At 47.9% G+C, this 18,426-nt stretch overlaps 1 protein-coding gene across 1 annotated transcript in view; it reads left to right on the top strand.

Moving 5' to 3' along the window:
* Positions 1-17,961, top strand: part of SUMO1 (small ubiquitin like modifier 1) — a 33,064-nt gene extending 15,103 nt beyond the window's left edge. The window contains exons 4-5 of the mRNA XM_038749094.1: positions 9,182-9,253; positions 17,115-17,961. Of these exons, the coding sequence (XP_038605022.1) occupies positions 9,182-9,253; positions 17,115-17,183 (141 nt within the window). The 3' untranslated portion in view covers positions 17,184-17,961. The remainder of the gene's footprint in view (positions 1-9,181; positions 9,254-17,114) is intronic.
* Positions 17,962-18,426: the final 465 nt, after the last annotated feature.

Genomic DNA, 18,426 nt, shown 5'->3' with positions numbered 1-18,426 from the left:
CCTTTCTCTTTCCCACAGGGAGGGAAGTGGTCAAGGGGAGAAGAGGAATTGGGGAGGGAGCAGGGGGTGAGGGGTAGAGAAAGCGTGTGACTTTGGGCAAGTCACTTAACTTCCCTGTGCCTCAGTTCCCTCACCTGGAAAATGGGGGTTAAGTCTGTGAGCCCCCTGTGGGACAACTTGATTACCTTGTATCTGTACCTGTATATACGTATTTATTACTCTATTTATTTTACTTGTACATATCTATTCTATTTATTTTATTTGGTTAATATGTTTGGTTTTGTCGTCTGTCTCCCCCTTCTAGACTGTGAGCCCGCTGTTGGGTAGGGACCGTCTCTAGATGTTGCCAACTCGGAGTTCCCAAGCGCTTAGTCCAGTGCTCTGCACACAGTAAGCGCTCAATAAATACGATTGAATGAATCTGCCCGAGGCCCCCCTTCCTCCCGGTCCACCACAGCGCGGCTGGTCTCCCCCATCCGGAGCCGGCCGGATGCCCGTGTTTGGGAGCTGCTTCAGTGCCTGGGGGTGGCTCAGTGGAAAGAGCCCGGATTTGGGAGTCAGAGGTCATGGGTTCAAATCCCGGCTCCGCCCGTTGCCAGCTGTGTGGCCTTAGGCAAGTCACTCACCTTCTCTGGGCCTCAGTTCCCTCATTGGTAAAATGGGGATTAAGACTGTGCGCCCCACGTGGGACAACCTGATCACCTTGCATCCCCCCCAGCGCTTAGAACAGTGCTTGGCACATAGTAAGCGCTTAACAAATGCCATGATTTTTTGAAGCAGCGTGGCTCAGTGGAAAGAGCCCGGGCTTTGGAGTCAGAGGCCGTGGGTTCAAATCCCAGCTCCGCCACTTGTCAGCTGTGTGACTTTGGGCAAGTCACTCACCTTCCCTGTGAGCCTGTGAGCCCACTGTTGGGTAGGGACCGTCTCTATATGTTGCCAACTTGTACTTCCCGAGCGCTTAGTACAGTACTCTGCACACAGTAAGCGCTCAATAAATACGATTGATTGATTGATTAATTCTCTGTGCCTCAGTTACCTTGTCAGTAAAATGGGGATTAAGACTGTGAGCCCCACATGGTGCAACCTGATCACCTTGCATTCCCCCCAGTGCTTAGAACAGTGCTTTGCACATAGTAAGCGCCGTACAAATTTATTACTCTATTTTATTTGTGCATATTTATTCTATTTATTTTATTTTGTTAATATGTTTTGTTTTGTTCTCCCCTTTCTAGACTGTGAGCCCGCTGTTGGGTAGGGACCGTCTCTATATGTTGCCAACTTGGACTTCCCAAGCACTTAGTACAGTGCTCTGTACACAGTAAGCGCTCAATAAATACGATTGAATGAATGAAAAATGAATGAACACATGCCATGATTTTTTGAAGCAGCGTGGCTCAGTGGAAAGAGCCCGGGCTTTGGAGTCAGAGGCCGTGGGTTCAAGTCCCGGCTCCACTACTTGTCAGCTGTGGGACTTTGGGCAAGTCACTTCACTTCTCTGGGCCTCAGTTCCCTCATCTGGAAAATGGGGATGAAGACTGTGAGCCCCTCGTGGGACAACCTGATCACCTTGAGCGCCTTTCTTCCTCTCCCCCTCGCCCCCTCTCCATCCCCCCAATTTTACCTCCTTCCCTTCCCCACAGCACCTGTATATATGTTTGTACATATTTATTACTCTATTTTACTTGTACATATCTATTCTATTTATTTTATTTTGTTAGTATGTTTGGTTTTGTTGTCTGTCTCCCCCTTCTAGAGCTGTGAGCCCGCTGTTGGGTAGGGACCGTCTCTAGATGTTGCCAACTTGTACTTCCCAAGCGCTTAGTACAGTGCTGTGCACACAGTAAGCGCTCAATAAATACAATTGAATGAATGAATGATTGAACAGCCCCCTAATAATAACTAATAATTATGGTACTTAATGATAATAATGATGGCGTTTATTAAGCTCTTACTATGTGCAAAGCACTGTTTTAAGCGCTGGGGAGGTTACAAGGTGATCAGGTTGTCCCATGGGGGGCTCACAGTCTTCACCCCCATTTTCCAGATGAGGTAACTGAGGCCCAGAGAATAATAATAATAATAATGATGGCATTTATTAAGCGCTTCTATGTGCAAAGCACTGTTCTAAGCGCTGGGGAGGTTACAAGGAGATCAGGTTGTCCCCCGGGGGGGGCTCACAGTCTTAATCCCCATTTTACAGATGAGGGAACTGAGGCACAGAGAAGTGTAACCTTCATTTTACAAATGAGGTAATCAAGTTGTCCCACATGGGGCTCACAGACTTAATCCCCATTTTCCAGATGAGGGAACTGAGGCCCAGAGAAGTGAAGTGACTTGCCCAAAGTCACACAGCTGACAAGTGGCGGAGCCGGGATTTGAACCCATGACCTCTGACTCCAAAGCCCAGGCTCCTTCCACTGAGCCACGCTGGTTCTCTAAGCGCTTACTATGTGCCAAGCACTGTTCTAAGCACTGGGGTAGATATGAGTTAAGCTGATTGTCCACCTGTCTACTGGTTTTGGTTTTTTTTGGTTGTTGGCCCCTTCTAGACTGCGAGCCTGTTGTTGGGTAGGGGCCGTCTATTTGTTGCCAATTTGTACTTCCCAAGCGCTTAGTACAGTGCTCTGCTCACAGTAAGTGCTCAATAACTACAATTGAATGAACGAATGATTGGACACGGGTCCTGTCCCACACGGGACTCACACCCTTAATTTTAATGTAGATGCAGCGTGGCATTGTAGACAGAGCCCGGGCTTGGGAGTCAGAAGGTCATGGGTTCTAATCCTGACTCCACCACTTGTCTGCTGTGTGATTTTATTCATTCAGTTGTATTTATTGAGCGCTTACTGTGTGCAGAGCACTGGACTAAGCGCTTGGGAAGCCCAAGTCGGCAACATCTAGAGGCAGTCCCCACCCAACAGCGGGCTCACAGTCTAGAAGGGGGAGACAGAGAACAAAACCAAACATATTAACAAAATAAAATAAATAGAATAAATATGTACAAGTAAAATAGAGTAATAAATATGTACAAACATATATACATATATTCATTCATTCATTCAATTGTATTGAGCGCTTACTGTGTGCAGAGCACTGGACTAAGCGCTTGGGAAGTACAAGTTGGCAACATATAGAGACGGTCCCTACCCAGCAGCGGCTCACAGTCTAGGAGGGGGAGACAGACAACAAAACAAAACATATTAACAAAATAAAATAGAATAAATATGTACAAGTAAAATAAAGTAATAAATATGTACAAACATGTATACATATATTCATTCATTCAGTTGTATTTATTGAGCGCTTACTGTGTGCGGAGCACTGGACTAAGCGCTTGGGAAGTACCAGTTGGCAACATCTAGAGACAGTCCCTACCCAACAGTGGGCTCACAGTCTAGAAGGGGGAGACAGACAGCAAAACAAAACATATTACCAAAATAAAATAAACAGAACAAATATGTACAAGTAAAATAAATAAATAGAGTAATACATATGTACTTGGGAAGTACAATTTGGCAACATATAGCGATGGTCCCTACCCAACAACGGGCTCACAGTCTAGAAGGGGGAGACAGACCACAAAACAAGACTGTGAGCCCACTGTTGGGTAGGGACCGTCTCTATATGTTGCTAACTTGTACTTCCCAAGCGCTTAGTTCAGTCCTGTGCACACAGTAAGCGCTCAATAAATATGAGTGAATGAATGAATAACATGTGGACAGGTGTCAAGTCATCAGAATAAGTAGAAATAAAGCTAGATGCACATCATTAACAAAATAAAGAGAATAGTAAATATGTACAAGTAAAATAGAGTAATAAATATCATCATCAATCGTATTTATTGAGCGCTTACTGTGTGCAGAGCACTGTACTAAGCACTTGGGAAGTACAAATTGGTAACATATAGAGACGGTCCCTACCCAACAGTGGGCTCACAGTCTAAAGGGGGAGACAGACAACAAAACAAGACATGTGGACAGGCATCAAGTCGTCAGGATACGTAGAAATAAAGGTAGATGCACATCATTAACAAAATAGACTAGTAAATATGTACAAGTAAAATAAATAAATAAATACAGTAATAAATATGTACTTGGGAAGTACAATTTGGCAACATATAGAGATGGTCCCTACCCAACAACGGGCTCACAGTCTAGAAGGGGGAGACAGACAACAAAACAAGACATGTGGGCAGGTGTCAAGTCATCAGAATAAGTAGAAATAAAGCTAGATGCACATCATTGACAAAATAGATAGAATAATAAATATGTACAAGTAAAATAAATAGAGTAATAAATATGTACTTGGGAAGAACAATTTGGCAACATGTAGAGACAGTCCCTACCCAACAACGGGCTCACAGTCTAGAAGGGGGAGACAGACAACAAAACAAGACAGTGGACAGGCGTCAAGTCATCAGAATAAGTAGAAATAATGGTAGATGCACATTATTAACAAAATAAAGAGAACAGTAAATATGTACAAGTAAAATAAATAGAGTAATAAATATGTACTTGGGAAGTACAATTTGGCAGCATATAGAGATGGTCCCTACCCAACAATAGGCTCACAGTCTAGAAGGGGGAGACAGACAACAAAACAAGACAGTGGACAGGCGTCAAGTCATCAGAATAAGTAGAAATGAAGTTAGATGCACATTATTAACAAAATAAAGAGAACAGTGAATATGTACAAGTAAAATAAATAGAGTAATAAATATGTACTTGGGAAGTACAATTTGGCAGCATATAGAGATGGTCCCTACCCAACAATAGGCTCGCAGTCTAGAAGGGGGAGACAGACAACAAAACAAGACAGTGGACAGACGTCAAGTCGTCAGAATAAGTAGAAATAAAGGTAGATGCCCATCATTAACATAATAAAGAGAATAGTAAATATGTACAAGTAAAATTGAGTAATAAATCTGAGCACTTGCGGTGTGCAGAGCACTGTACTAAACACTGGAGAGTACAGTACCACAATAAACAGACACGTTCCCTGCCCACAACGAGCGTACAGTCCAGAGTAATCAGCCTACAGACTGGTTCTAATCCTCGCTCTGCCCCTTGTCTTCGGCGGGATCTTGAGCAAGTTGCCTCTTTTCTGTGGGCCTCAGTTACCTCATCTGTGAGATGGGGATTAAGACCATGCGCTCCGTGAAGGACACAGACTGTGTCCAACCTGATTAGAGAAGCAGCGTGGCTCAGTGGAAAGAGCCTGGGCTTGGGAGTCAGTGGTTATGGGTTCATATCCCAGCTCCGCCAGTTATCAGCTGTGTGACTTTGGGCAAGTCACTTCACTTCTCTGCGCCTCAGTTCCCTCATCTGTAAAATGGGGATTGACTGTGAGCCCCCCGTGTGACAACCTGATTACATTGTATCCTCCCCAGTGCTTAGAATGGTGCTTTGCACATAGTAAGCACTTAATAAATGCCATTATTATTATTATTATTATTATTGGGAGCCAGAGGTCAATCAATCAATCAATCGTATTGAGCGCTTACTGTGTGCAGAGCACTGTACTAAGCACTTGGGAAGTACAAGTTGGCAACATATAGAGACAGTCCCTATCCAACAGTGGGCTCACAGTCTAAAAGGGCCATGGGTTCTAATGCCGGCCCCGCCACGTATCTGCTGTGTGACCTGGGGCAAGTCACTTAACTTCTCTGAGCCTCAGTGACTTCATCTGTCAAATGGGGATGAAGACAGCCCCACGTGGGACAACCTCATCGCCTTGTATCCCCCCCCCCAGCGCTTCGAACAGTGCTTTGCACATAGTAAACACTTAATAAATACCTTTATTATTATTATTACTATCTGGGGGCTTTAAAAAAATGGAGATGGGGTGACAATTGTTTTGGTTTTTTAGTGTGTTTTTTTTTTAATTGGGGCAAATACCGGGTTTAAATATAAAAGCGCTCAAGCGTTTAAGACGCTTAAGCTTTAAGCGTTTAAGCGCTTAGTACAGTGCTGTGCACATAGTAAGCGCTCAAGCGTTTAAGACGCTTAAGCTTTAAGCGTTTAAGCGCTTAGTACAGTGCTCTGCACATAGTAAGCGCTCAGTAAATACGATTGATGATGATAAAAGAATCGGGGGGTTTATTTTAAGTTATGCTCCTGCTTCCCATGTAACGACATAGGCTCTGCCGTGTGTCTTGGATAACGTTTCTCCTGTCTGAGGTGCAAGTGTGGAAACGGTTTAACCGGTCCCCTGGCTTCCTGGGGTAGCAGTGATAAAGAAGTTTGGCTTCCCTTCAAAATTCGGTTAGAATTTAGGCTCTCGTTTGATTCCAGCGCCAGTAGTGCTAGCCGAGTCTCGCCTTGAGGTGAGGCCGCTCTTTTGGAGAAGCAGCATGGCTCAGTGGAAAGAGCACAGGCTTTGGAGTCAGTGGTCATGGGTTCAAATTCCGGCTCCGCCAATTGTCAGCTGCGTGACTTTGGGCAGAGTCCCTTCTCTGTGCCTCAGTTACCTCACCTGTAAAATGGGGATTGACCGTGAGCCCCCTGTGGGACAACCTGATCACCGTGTAACCTCCCCAGCGCTTAGAACAGTGCTTTGCACACGGCAAGCGCTTAATAAACACCGTCATTATTATTTTGGAAGCAAGGCAAGGTGATGGCCACCAGAAAAGAGACATATCTGATGCTTTCAGAAACGGCCAAGGCTTCCGGATCTCACATCCTGAATGCTGGCCATTTGACTGACATCATCATCATCATCATCAGTTGTATTTATTGAGCGCTTACTATGTGCAGAGCACTGTACTAAGCGCTTGGGAAGTACAAATTGGCAACATATAGAGACGGTCCCTACCCAACAGTGGGCTCACAGTCTAAAAGGGGGAGACAGAGAACAAAACCAAATATACTAACAAAATAAAATAAATAGAATAGCTATGTACAAGTAAAATAAATAGAGTAATAAAAATGTACAAACATATATCCATATATACAGGTGCTGTGGGGAAGGGAAGGAGGTAAGATGGGGGGATGGAGAGGGGGACGAGGGGGAGAGGAAGGAAGGGGCTCAGTGTGGGAAGGCCTCCTGGAGGAGGTGAGCTCTCAGCAGGGCCTTGAAGGGAGGAAGAGAGCGAGCTTGGCGGAGGGGCAGAGGGATTGGGGGCATTTCAGGCCCAGGGGATGACGTGGGCCAGGGGTCGATGGCGGGACAGGCAAGAACGAGGTACATCAGTGACTGCACTGGCCGGTTTTTCAAATTAAAATTTGTCCGGGGCAGGGAGGGCGACTCGGCGCCACTTTTTTTGAGAAATGTTTCCAGAGGGAGAAACTGAGTGTCAGACCGTCGAACTCCAGGCCCAGGTCCCAGGCAGGCGGGCAGAGCCGAAGCGGATTTGGACTGTTTCCGTGTAATCGGCGCAAGCGGGCTCCAACCCCCCAGTTGCGGATGACTGTCCTGGCGACCGGAAAACTAGAATCTATCCCGAGACGGATATTCGGGAGGAGATGAAGAACCCGTCCACCGTCAAGGGGTCTCCTCTCCGGGCAGGAAGGGTGGACCGCTCCCAGTTTAGTCTCCTTTCGCACCTCTCCACTCGCCCCGCTCGGCTCCGGTGCCCGTTGCTCGTCTCTTCCTGGGGTGTCTGCAGAGGTTTAGGGCGATCCTCAAGCCCCGTACCACCTTGTTAGTGACGCTGAGTTTTGAATTTTCTGGTTCGAGGCAGGCTTCCCCCGAGACTGGGCCGGTCGCTTCCTGCCCGCCAGGGTTGTCAGGCTGCCCCGTGACCCCTCGCAGACACACCGGCTGCTTGTCGCCGCCTCGGAGCAAAGCCAGCGGGCCGCTAGCGGCGACCCGGGCATCTCCTTCCCATCTTGGAGCTCAGCCGGCGTGAATGTATAACACAGATATCGGTAGATGGGTGTCAGGGCGGATGTTTATGAGGGTGCCCGGCCTCGTCCAGGAGGCCTTCCCAGACTGAGCCCCTTCCTTCCTCTCCCCCTCATCCCCCTCTCCATCCCCCCATCTTACCTCCTTCTCTTCCCCACAGCACCTGTATATATGGATATATGTTAGTACATATTTTTTTACTGTATTTATTTATTTAATTTATTTGTACATATCTATTCTATTTATTTAATTTTGTTAGTGTGTTTGGTTTTGTTCTCTGTCTCCCCCTTTTAGACTGTGAGCCCACTGTTGGGTAGGGACTGTCTCTATATGTTGCCAATTTGTACTTCCCAAGCACTTAGTACAGTGCTCTGCACATAGTAAGCGCTCAATAAATACGATTGATGATGATGATGATGATGATGATGATGAGAGAGGCGGAATTCTGCCGCGGCCCTGCGGGTCCGGGGGAAAGTCGGGGCTTGGAAAGGCCCCGCCGCTAGGAAACGCAGCCGGAAAATAGGCGCTGGTTTTACCATCTGGGAATTCAGCAGGAGTCTCAAGGGGGATTCTCGGCCTCCAGAGAAACCAGCAGGCCTGCGGAGAGGCCCATTTTCTGGTTAATGGCTTTCGGGGGCATGCGGATGGAGGTTGGTGGGGAGATCATCATCATCAGTCGTATTTATTGAGCGCTTACTTTGTGCAGAGCACTGTACTAAGCGCTTGGGAAGTACAAATTGGCAACATATAGAGACAGTCCCTACCCAACAGTGGGCTCACAGTCTGAAAGGGGGGGAGACAGAGAACAAAACCAAACATACTAACAAAATAAAATGAATAGGATAGATAGGTACAAGTAAAATAGAGTAATAAATATGTACAGACGTATATACATATATACAGGTGCTGTGGGGAAGGGAAGGAGGTAAGATGGGGGGGATGGAGAGGGGGACGAGGGGGAGAGGAAGGAAGGGGCTCACTCTGGGAAGGCCTCCTGGAGGAGGTGAGCTCTCAGTAGGGCCTTGAAGGGAGGAAGAGAGCGAGCTTGGCGGATGGGCAGAGGGAGGGCACCCCATTATTATTTTTATTAAGGGCCCTCTCCACAGAGAGGGGAGCGGGCTCTGTCAAGGGATACCACTGATCACCAGGCTCAAGGACGCCTCGTGCCCTTGACAGGTGCCCGCCCCGGCAAGTGTGGGGAAAACTATGTAGTCCCGTGCCCAGTTGTGGAGTTTCGACCCCTCCAAACGTCAACCTCGGTTTTGGAGGCAGGGTGCCGCCTGGGCTCTCCTCCCTGCATCTGCCGAAGGAATTCACGGCCCTCTTTTTCTTCCAGGGCGTCCCCATGAATTCACTCAGGTTTCTCTTCGAAGGTCAGAGAATTGCCGATAATCATACTCCAAAAGAGGTGAGTGCCATTTTGCTCGGGCGTTCCAGGCAGCCCAGCCCTCCCTTCGTCGGAAACACTCAAAAGCAGCGTGGCTCGGGGGGAAAGAGCCCGGGCTTTGGAGTCGGAGGTCGTGGGTTCAAATGCCGGCTCTGCCAATTGTCAGCCGGGCGAGTCACTTCGCTTCTCTGGGCCTCAGTTACCTCAGCTGTAAAATGGGGATTAAGACTGCGAGCCCCCTGTGGGACAACCTGATCACCTTGTGACCTCCCCAGCGCTTAGGATAGTGATGTGCACATAGTAAGCGCTTAATCAATCAATCAATCAATCAATCGTATTTATTGAGCGCTTACTGTGTGCAGAGCACTGTACTAAGCGCTTGGGAAGTACAAGTTGGCAACATCTAGAGACGGTCCCTACCCAACAGTGGGCTGACAGTCTAAAAGGGGGAGACAGAGAACAAAACCAAACATACTAACAAAATAAAATAAATAGAATAGATATGTACAAGTAAAATAAATAGAGTAATAAATATGTACAAACATATATACATATATACAGGTGCTGTGGGGAAGGGAAGGAGGTAAGATGAGGGGGATGGAGAGGGGGACGAGGGGGAGAGGAAGAAAGGGGCTCAGTCTGGGAAGGCCTCCTGGAGGAGGTGAGCTCTCAGAGCCTGGGCTTTGGAGTCAGAGTTCATGGGTTTGAATCCCGGCTCCGCCGACTGTCAGCTGTGTGACCTTGGTCAAGTCACTTCACTTCTACATATTTATTTACTCTGTTTATTCATTTTACTTGTACATATCTATCCTATTTATTTTATTTTGTTGGTATGTTTGGTTCTGTTCTCTGTCTCCCCCTTTTAGACTGTGAGCCCACTGCTGGGTAGGGACTGTCTCTATGTGTTGCCAATTTGTACTTCCCAAGCGCTTAGTACAGTGCTGTGCACATAGTAAGCGCTCAATAAATACGATTGATTGATTCTCTGCGCCTCAGTGACCTCATCTCCAGCCAGAGCTTAATGCCATCACTGGATCTCCCCCAGTGCTTAGAACAGGGCCTGGCACATCATAAGTGCTTAACGAGTACCAGAATTATTATTATTATTATTATAATACCAACAGGTCCCACCTGGTGCTGCCGCCTCCTGCAGCTGCCTGAGATTTCCTGTGTCACCCGGGGGCTCGGGCAGGGTCGCTGGGCTCCTAAAATGCGGCCTCTAGGGATGGAGCCTCCCGAGCGGGCACGTTCCAGGGGCGCCGCCGGTGCTACCGGTTCCCGATGGGCTCCCCAGGGCGTGGGAACCGGGAGCCTTTCCCGCCTCCCAACCCCGGAACGGGATTCCATCCCGCCCGGCCGGGATGGGGCCGGCTCTGACCTCTGTCTCGGCTTGGGGACGGCCCGTGGCGGGGCGGCTGAAGCCCGCTCTTGGGTAGGGACCGTCTCTATAGGTTGCCAACTTGGACTTCCCAAGTGCTCTGCACACAGTAAGCACTCAATAAATAGGATTGAATGAATGAATGAATGACTGGCGGCCGGGGGGCACGGCCCCCACCCTGACCTCTCCCTTCCTCCCTCCTGCTGCCCAGCAGAAGAGGAGGAGGAGGAGAAGGAGGGGCTGGTGTGTGTGTGAGTTGTGTGTGATCAATCAATCGTATTTATTGAGCGCTTACTGTGTGCAGAGCACTGGACTAAGCGCTTGGGAAGTCCAAGCTGGAAACATATAGAGACGGTCCCTACCCAACAGTGGGCTCACAGTCTAGAAGGGGGAGACGGAGAACAAAACCAAACATACTAACAAAATAAAATAAATAGAATAGATAGGTACAAGTAAAATAGAGTTATAAATATGTACAAACATATATACAGGTGCTGGGGGGAAGGGAAGGAGGTAAGATGCGGGGGGGTGTGAGTGTGAGCCAGCCATAGAAGATAGAGTCAGGTCATAGGTTCTAATCCTGACTCCGCCACTTGTCTGCCGAGCCACTTCACGTCTCTGTGCTTCAGAGAAGCAGCGTGGCTCAGTGGAAAGAGCTGGCTTTGGAGTCGGAGGTCATGGGTTCAAATCCCGGCTCCGCCAATTGTCTGCTGTGTGGCTTTGGGCAAGTCACTTCACTTCTCTGGGCCTCAGTTCCCTCATCTGTAAAATGGGGATTAAGACGGTGAGCCCCCCGTGGGACAACCTGATCACCCTGTACCTCCCCAGCACTTAGAACAGTGCTCTGCACATAGTAAGCACTCAACAAATGCCATCATTATTATTATTATTATTATTATTCAGTTACCGCATCTGTAAAATGGGGATTGAGACTAGGAGCCCCAGAGGGGACGGGAACTGTGTCCAACACAATTTGCCTGTTTCCATCCTAGCCCTTAGTACAGTGTGTGGCACACAGTATGTGCTTAACAAATACCACAACTATTATTATTATTATTGTGTGCTTTTGTCTCTCTCCAGCCCTCTGTCTCTGTGGTCTCTCCAGGGAGGGACAGTTCCTTCCCCCTTCTAACTAATTAATTAATTAATAATGGCATTTATTAAGCGCTTATTATGTGCAAAGCACTGCTGTAAGCGCTGGGGAGGTTACAAGGTGATCAGGTTGTCCCACGGGGGGCTCACAATCTTAATCCCCATTTTACGGATGAGGTAACTGAGGCCCAGAGAAGTGAAGTGACTTGCCCAAAGTCACACAGCTGACACTGTGCGGAGCCGGGATTTGAGCCCATGACCTCCGACTCCAAAGCCCGGGCTCTTTCCACTGAGCCACGCTGCTTCTGGGCTGCGAGCCAGCTGTTGGGTAGGGACCGTCTCTATATGTTGCCGACTGGTACTTCCCAAGCGCTTAGTACAGTGCTCTGCACACAGTAGGCGCTTAATAAACACGATTGAATGAGTGAATGAGGAGCAGAGAACTGAAAGTAGTAGGCCTTCCCAGACTAAGCCCCCTCCTTCCTCTCCCCCTCTTCCCCCTCCCCACCCCCTCCGCCTTACCTCCTTCCCCTCCCCACAGCACCTGTATATGTGTATATATGTTTGTACAGATTTATTACTCTATTTTATTTGTACATATTTATTCTATTTATTTTATTTTGTTAATATGTTTTGTTTCGTTGTCTGTCTCCCCCTTCTAGACTGTGAGCCCACTGTTGGGTAGGGACCGTCTCTATATGTTGCCAACTTGGACTTCCCAAGCGCTTAGTACAGTGCTCTGCACACAGTAAGCGCTCAATAAATACGATTGAGTGAATGAATGAATGAATTACTCTATTTTATTTGTACATATTTATTCTATTTATTTTATTTTGTTAATATGTTTTGTTTTGTTGTCTGCCTCCCCCTTCTAGACTGTAAGCCTGCTGTTGGGTAGGGACCGTCTCTATATGTTGCCAACGTGTACTTCCCAAGCACTTAGTGCAGTGCTCTGCACACAGTAAGTGCTCAATAAATACAATTGAATGAATGAAGAGTGAATGAATGGTATTGATTAAGCTCTTACTCTGCGCCAAACACTACTAAGCGCTGGGGTGGGTACCAGCAAATCGGATTGGATACGGTCCCCGTCCCACGTGGGGCTCACGGTCTCTGTCCCCATTTTACAGATGAGGGAACCGAGCCCCAGAGAAGTGAAGTGACTTGCCCCAGGTCGCCCAGCAGACAAGTGACGGAGGCAGGATTAGAATCCAGGGCCCTCCGACCCCAAGGCCCGTGCCGTGTCCCCTAGGCCACGCTGCTTCATTGACTGGTGGATTAAAAGATGGGAAAGGAGGGCCGTGAGGGATTTGCCCTGCCATGAATTCTGAGGCGAAGCAGTGCTCTGCGCACAGTAAGTGCTCAATAAATACGATTGATTGATTGATTGATTGATTGATTGATTGACTGACTGACTCTGAATGGCGGGAATCTGGGCAGGCGGCCCGAGGCCTGCGGTTTATCCGTCACCCTGCCCTATCCCACCTTCCTGGAAAACTCCCGATTCTCTGGGCCTCAGGCAGGAGGAGAAGCCGGCACTAAGGAGGGAAGCCTTTGGCTCGATGACGACCGTGAGCCCACTGTTGGGTAGGGACCGTCTCTTTATGTTGCCAACTTGGACTTCCCAAGCGCTTAGTCCAGTGCTCTGCACACAGTAAGCGCTCAATAAATACGATCGAATGAATGAAATGAATGATGGTAGGGTGATCAGGTTGTCCCACGTGGGGCTCACAGTCTTAATCTCCATTTTCCAGATGAGGTCACGGAGGCGCAGAGAAGTGAAGTGACTTGCCCAAAGTCACACAGCTGATAATAATAATAATCATAATGGCGTTTGTTAAGCGCTTACTATGTGCAGAGCACTGTTCTAAGCGCTGGGGGGATACAAGGTGATCAGGTTGTCCCCGTGGGGCTCATAGTCTTAATCTCCATTTTCCAGATGAGGTCACTGAGGCCCAGAGAAGTGAAGTGACTTGCCCAAGGTCACACAACTGATAATAATCATAATCATAATGGCGTTTGTTAAGCGCTTACTATGTGCAAAGCACTGTTCTAAGCGCTGGGGGGATACAAGGTGATCAGGTTGTCCCACGGGGGGCTCACAGTCTTCATCCCCATTTTACAGAGGAGGGAACTGAGGCCCAGAGAAGTGAAGTGACTTGCCCAAAGTACACACAGCTGATAATAATAATCATCATAATGGCGTTTGTTAAGCGCTTACTATGTGCAAAGCACTGTTCTAAGCGCTGGGGGGATGCAAGGTGATCAGGTTGCCCCATGTGGGGCTCACAGTCTTCATCTGAAGCAGTGAAGTAGTGAAGCAGCGTGGCTCAGTGGAAAGAGCCCGGGCTTTGGAGTCAGAGGTCGTGGGTTTGAATCCCGGCTCCGCCATATGTCTGCTGTGTGACCTTGGGCAAGGCACTTCACTTCTCGGAGCCTCAATTCCCTCATCTGTAAAATGGGGATGATGACTGTGAGCCCCACGTGGGACAACCTGATCACCTTGTATCCCCCCAGTGCTTAGAACAGTGCTTTGCACATAGTAAGTGCTTAACAAATGCCATTATTATTATTATTATCCCCATTTTACAGATGAAGTCACTGAGGCTCAGAGAAGTGAAGTGACTTGCCCAAGGTCACACAGCAGACATGTGGCAGAGCCGGGATTAGAACCCACGACCTGTGACTCCCAAGCCCGGGCTCTTTCTACTCAGCCACGCTGCTCCCTGGGTTTGGAAAAGCTTCCCTGCCTGCCTGCATCCAAATGGCCTGGGGGAAAAATCTCATCTCGGCTTTCCTTCTGATGATGATGGGATTTATTAAGCGCTTACTATGTGCAAAGCACTGTTCTAAGCGCTGGGGAGGTGACAAGGTGATCAGGTTGTCCCACGGGGGGGCTCACAGGCTTAATCCCCATTGTACAGACGAGGGAACTGAGGCCCAGAGAAGTGAAGTGCTTGCCCAAAGTCACACAGCTGACAAGCGGCCGAGCTGGGATGATGAAGATGATAATGGCATTTATTAAGCGCTTATGATGTGCAAAGCACTGTTGTAAGCGCTGGGGAGGATACAAGTTGATCAGGTTGTCCAGTGAGGGACTCACAGTCTTAATTCCCATTTTCCAGATGAGGTAGCTGAGGCCCAGAGAAGCTAAGTGACTTGCCCAGAGTCACACAGCTGACAATTGGTGGAGCCGGGATTTGAACCCATGACCTCTGACTCCAAAGCCCGGGCTCCTTCCACTGAGCCACGCTTTAATCTCGTACTTGTTCCCAACTTGTTTTGTGGCTCTGCCCCTCGTAACCTCTAGAAAGAGAAGCACGTGTGAGATGGTCTGGCTGCTTTCTAATAACGCGAGAACCTCAGCCGATAAAGTAGCCATCAATCAATCAATCAATCGTATTTATTGAGTGCCTGCTGTGTGCAGAGCACTGTACTAAGCGCTTGGGAAGTACAAGTTGGCAACACAGAGCGACGGCCCCTACCCAACAGCTAGCCACCTGCCCAACACTGGTAATCAATCAATCAATCAATCGTATTTATTGAGCGCTTACTGTGTGCGGAGCACTGTACTAAGCACTTGGGAAGTACAAGTTGGCATGATGGCTTACAGGCCAGTAGGGCAGGGAGGATCCTTGCCCATTGCTCCCAGACTGAGCCCCTTCCTTCCTCTCCCCCTCGTCCCCCTCTCCATCCCCCCCATCTTACCTCCTTCCCTTCCCCACAGCACCTGTATATATGGATATATATTTGTATATATTTATTACTCTATTTATTTATTTATTTTACTTGTACATATCTATTCTTTTTATTTTATTTTGTTAGTATGTTTGGTTTTGTTCTCTGTCTCCCCCCTTTTAGACTGTGAGCCCACTGTTGGGTAGGGACCATCTCTATATGTTGCCAATTTGTACTTCCCAAGCGCTTAGTACAGTGCTCTGCACACAGTAAGCGCTCAATAAATACGATTGATGATGATGATGATGATGATTGAAGTGCTCTTGGGTGACAAAACTCCGTCGCCTCAATTTTGGGGAAAACGAAGTGTCCTCTCGGGGTTTTTGCCCCAGGGCTGCTCGCCTCCGTCCCCTCGCCTTTAAGAGGCGAATCCACGAGTAAGAATGGAAGCAACTTTTCATCATCATCAATCGTATTTATTGAGCGCTTACTATGTGCAGAGCACTGTACTAAGCGCTTAGCACTGTCCTTTTCAAGGGGAAAAGAGGAGAAATAAAGTCTCGGGTCGCCGTCCAGTTGGCGAGAGGTGGTGGTCACGGGGAGATTTTAAGCACGGACGTGTGTTAATCAATCAATCAATCGTATTTATTGAGCGCTTACTGTGTGCAGAGCACTGTACTAAGCGCTTGGGAAGTACAGGTTGGCAACATATAGAGACGGTCCTGACCCAACAGTGGGCTCACAGTCTAACTAGTCAATGTTAACTGATCAGACAGGTGAATTTATTTTCAATCAGTCAATCAACTACTAATCACCGGTATTCATTGAATGCTTACTGTATGCAGAGCGCTCTACACTAAGCGCTTGGGAGAGTACAGTACAAGAAAGTTTTCTCCCGAAAGTACACATTCATTCAGTCGTATTTATTGAGCGCTTACTGTGTGCAGAGCACTGTACTAAGCGCTTAGTCCCGTAGGCCAGTTGGCGTGGCAACTTCCCTTCCCCACAGCACCTGTATATATGTATGTAGGTTTGTACATATTTATTACTCTATTTATTTTACTTGTACCTATCTATTCTATTTATTTTATTAGTATGTTTGGTTTTGTTCTCTGTCTCCCCCTTCTAGACTGTGAGCCCACTGTTGGGTAGGGACCGTCTCTATATTGTACTTCCCAAGCGCTTAGTACAGTGCTCTGCACACAGTAAGCGCTTAATAAATATGATTGATGATTGATTAAACGAATCAGGTTGGTTAGCCGTGCCATTCCCGGATGGGTTCGGTGTCCCGAGGCGGCGTTTTTCCAGCCCGTTTTGGAAAAGGACACTGAAGGGATTCGGCCGGGTAGCTTGAGACCCCGTCGTTTGGATTTTCTGTGGCGAGACTTAATCAAATTTCGGGGCTGAACCTATATATCGCTGTTGGAAACTCGTTGAGTTTCCCAGGACGTCAACAACGAAAAGTCCCCAACTGCGCCCAAGGGCTCAGACATGGGGCCGACTCTCCTGGACAAGGAAAGTGATTTTATTTTTTCAGAGAGAGCGGCCACAGAGGTTTCGTCTCTGGCTACCCCCCCGGCAAACATTTCCCTCCCGTTTTCTTCATCTGGAACCCGCCGCGGCCGAGAAACTCATCTTTTCCCAGCGTGTCCGACCGGGCCGATTAACGGCCTCTATTCCAGTTGCTGCTAATGTCTCCCCTTTCTCTCTCTCTCTCTTTTTTTTTAATCACAGCTGGGAATGGAGGAGGAAGATGTGATTGAAGTTTATCAGGAACAGACGGGGGGTCATTCGACAGTCTAGATCTCCAGTTTGTTTTTTGTTTATTTCTTCCCCCCCCCCCCCCAATCCTTTTTTATTTTTCAACGATAGTTCTTTTGTAACGTGGTGTTCAACACTGTTTGAAACTGGCACCCCCGTCCCCGAGAGTCTGACTTTCCGAGCGTCTGGCATTTTGAATTCTCGTGCTCATTATACACTATCATTTGGTTTCCATTGTGCTGAACTCTTGTGATCGAGCCGCGGCCCCTCCTCCTCCTCCCCCCATTTTAAAAAATACCCAAATGCATATACAGAAACACACAAACTTTCGCCAGGGTCACACGTTGCACGCTTGAAGGTGATCAGGTCTACCGGCATGTGTGTTCTTTAATTGACTTTCATCCGGGCCCGGCCTCTGGCTTCCCTCCTGGACTGGAACTTCCCACGGGAGACGGAAGTGGTTTCCGAGGACTGAAATGCGGAGAAGTCACGTTCCCAAAATCCGGAGCTGTCTCAAGCCCAGCCTGGCGGTCTGGATCGGAAAGGGGGGGGGCCTGCAGAGATGGCTTCGCCGAAGAGACACAGAAAATGTTTTAAGATTTTTTTTGTTTTGTTTTTTTAAATCTCGGCCGAAATTCCCAGAAAAAATTCTAAATTCCTTCTAGCAGTTAACAGAGGTTGCGTGCAGAATTGTTGGCAGCAGAGCGCTCCTAAGCTCATTTTGACTTTATTTGTACTCTCTGGCCTGGGACGTGGGTTTTAAATGGACGTTGTCTGTACCAGCTTCATTAAAATAAAAAAACATTTGTAAAAACAGGGACTTCAGGAATTCTGTTTTCAGGTGCGTGGAATAGAAGCTAGAGCCAAACTTAAAAATGAACAGAAAGCCAGATCCTTGAGCATAGGCAGTAATAATAATAGTAATAATAACGATGGCATTTATTAAGCGCTTACTATGCTCAGAGCACTGTTCAAAGCGCTGGGGAGGTTACAATCAATCAATCAATTGTATTTATTGAGTGCTTACTGTGTGCAGAGCACTGTACTAAGCGCTTAAAGGGGATCAGGTTGTCTCACGAGGGGGCTCACGGTCTTATTCCCGTTTTACAGATGAGGTAACCGAGGCACGGAGAAGTGAAGTGACTGGCCCAAAGCCACACAGCTGACAGTTGGCGGGGCTGGGATTTGAACCCATGACCTCTGACTCCAAAGCCCGGGCTCTTTCCATGGAGCCGCGTAGCAACTAGGGTCGGAAGCAAACCTCACCTGAGCCAAACTCGGACAA

The sequence above is a fragment of the Tachyglossus aculeatus genome, chromosome 7, assembly GCF_015852505.1.
Source record: "Tachyglossus aculeatus isolate mTacAcu1 chromosome 7, mTacAcu1.pri, whole genome shotgun sequence".
Classification (NCBI taxonomy): domain Eukaryota; kingdom Metazoa; phylum Chordata; class Mammalia; order Monotremata; family Tachyglossidae; genus Tachyglossus; species Tachyglossus aculeatus.
The sequence above is the reverse complement of the archived record's forward strand: the minus strand, read 5'-3'. Positions and strand labels throughout refer to the sequence as shown.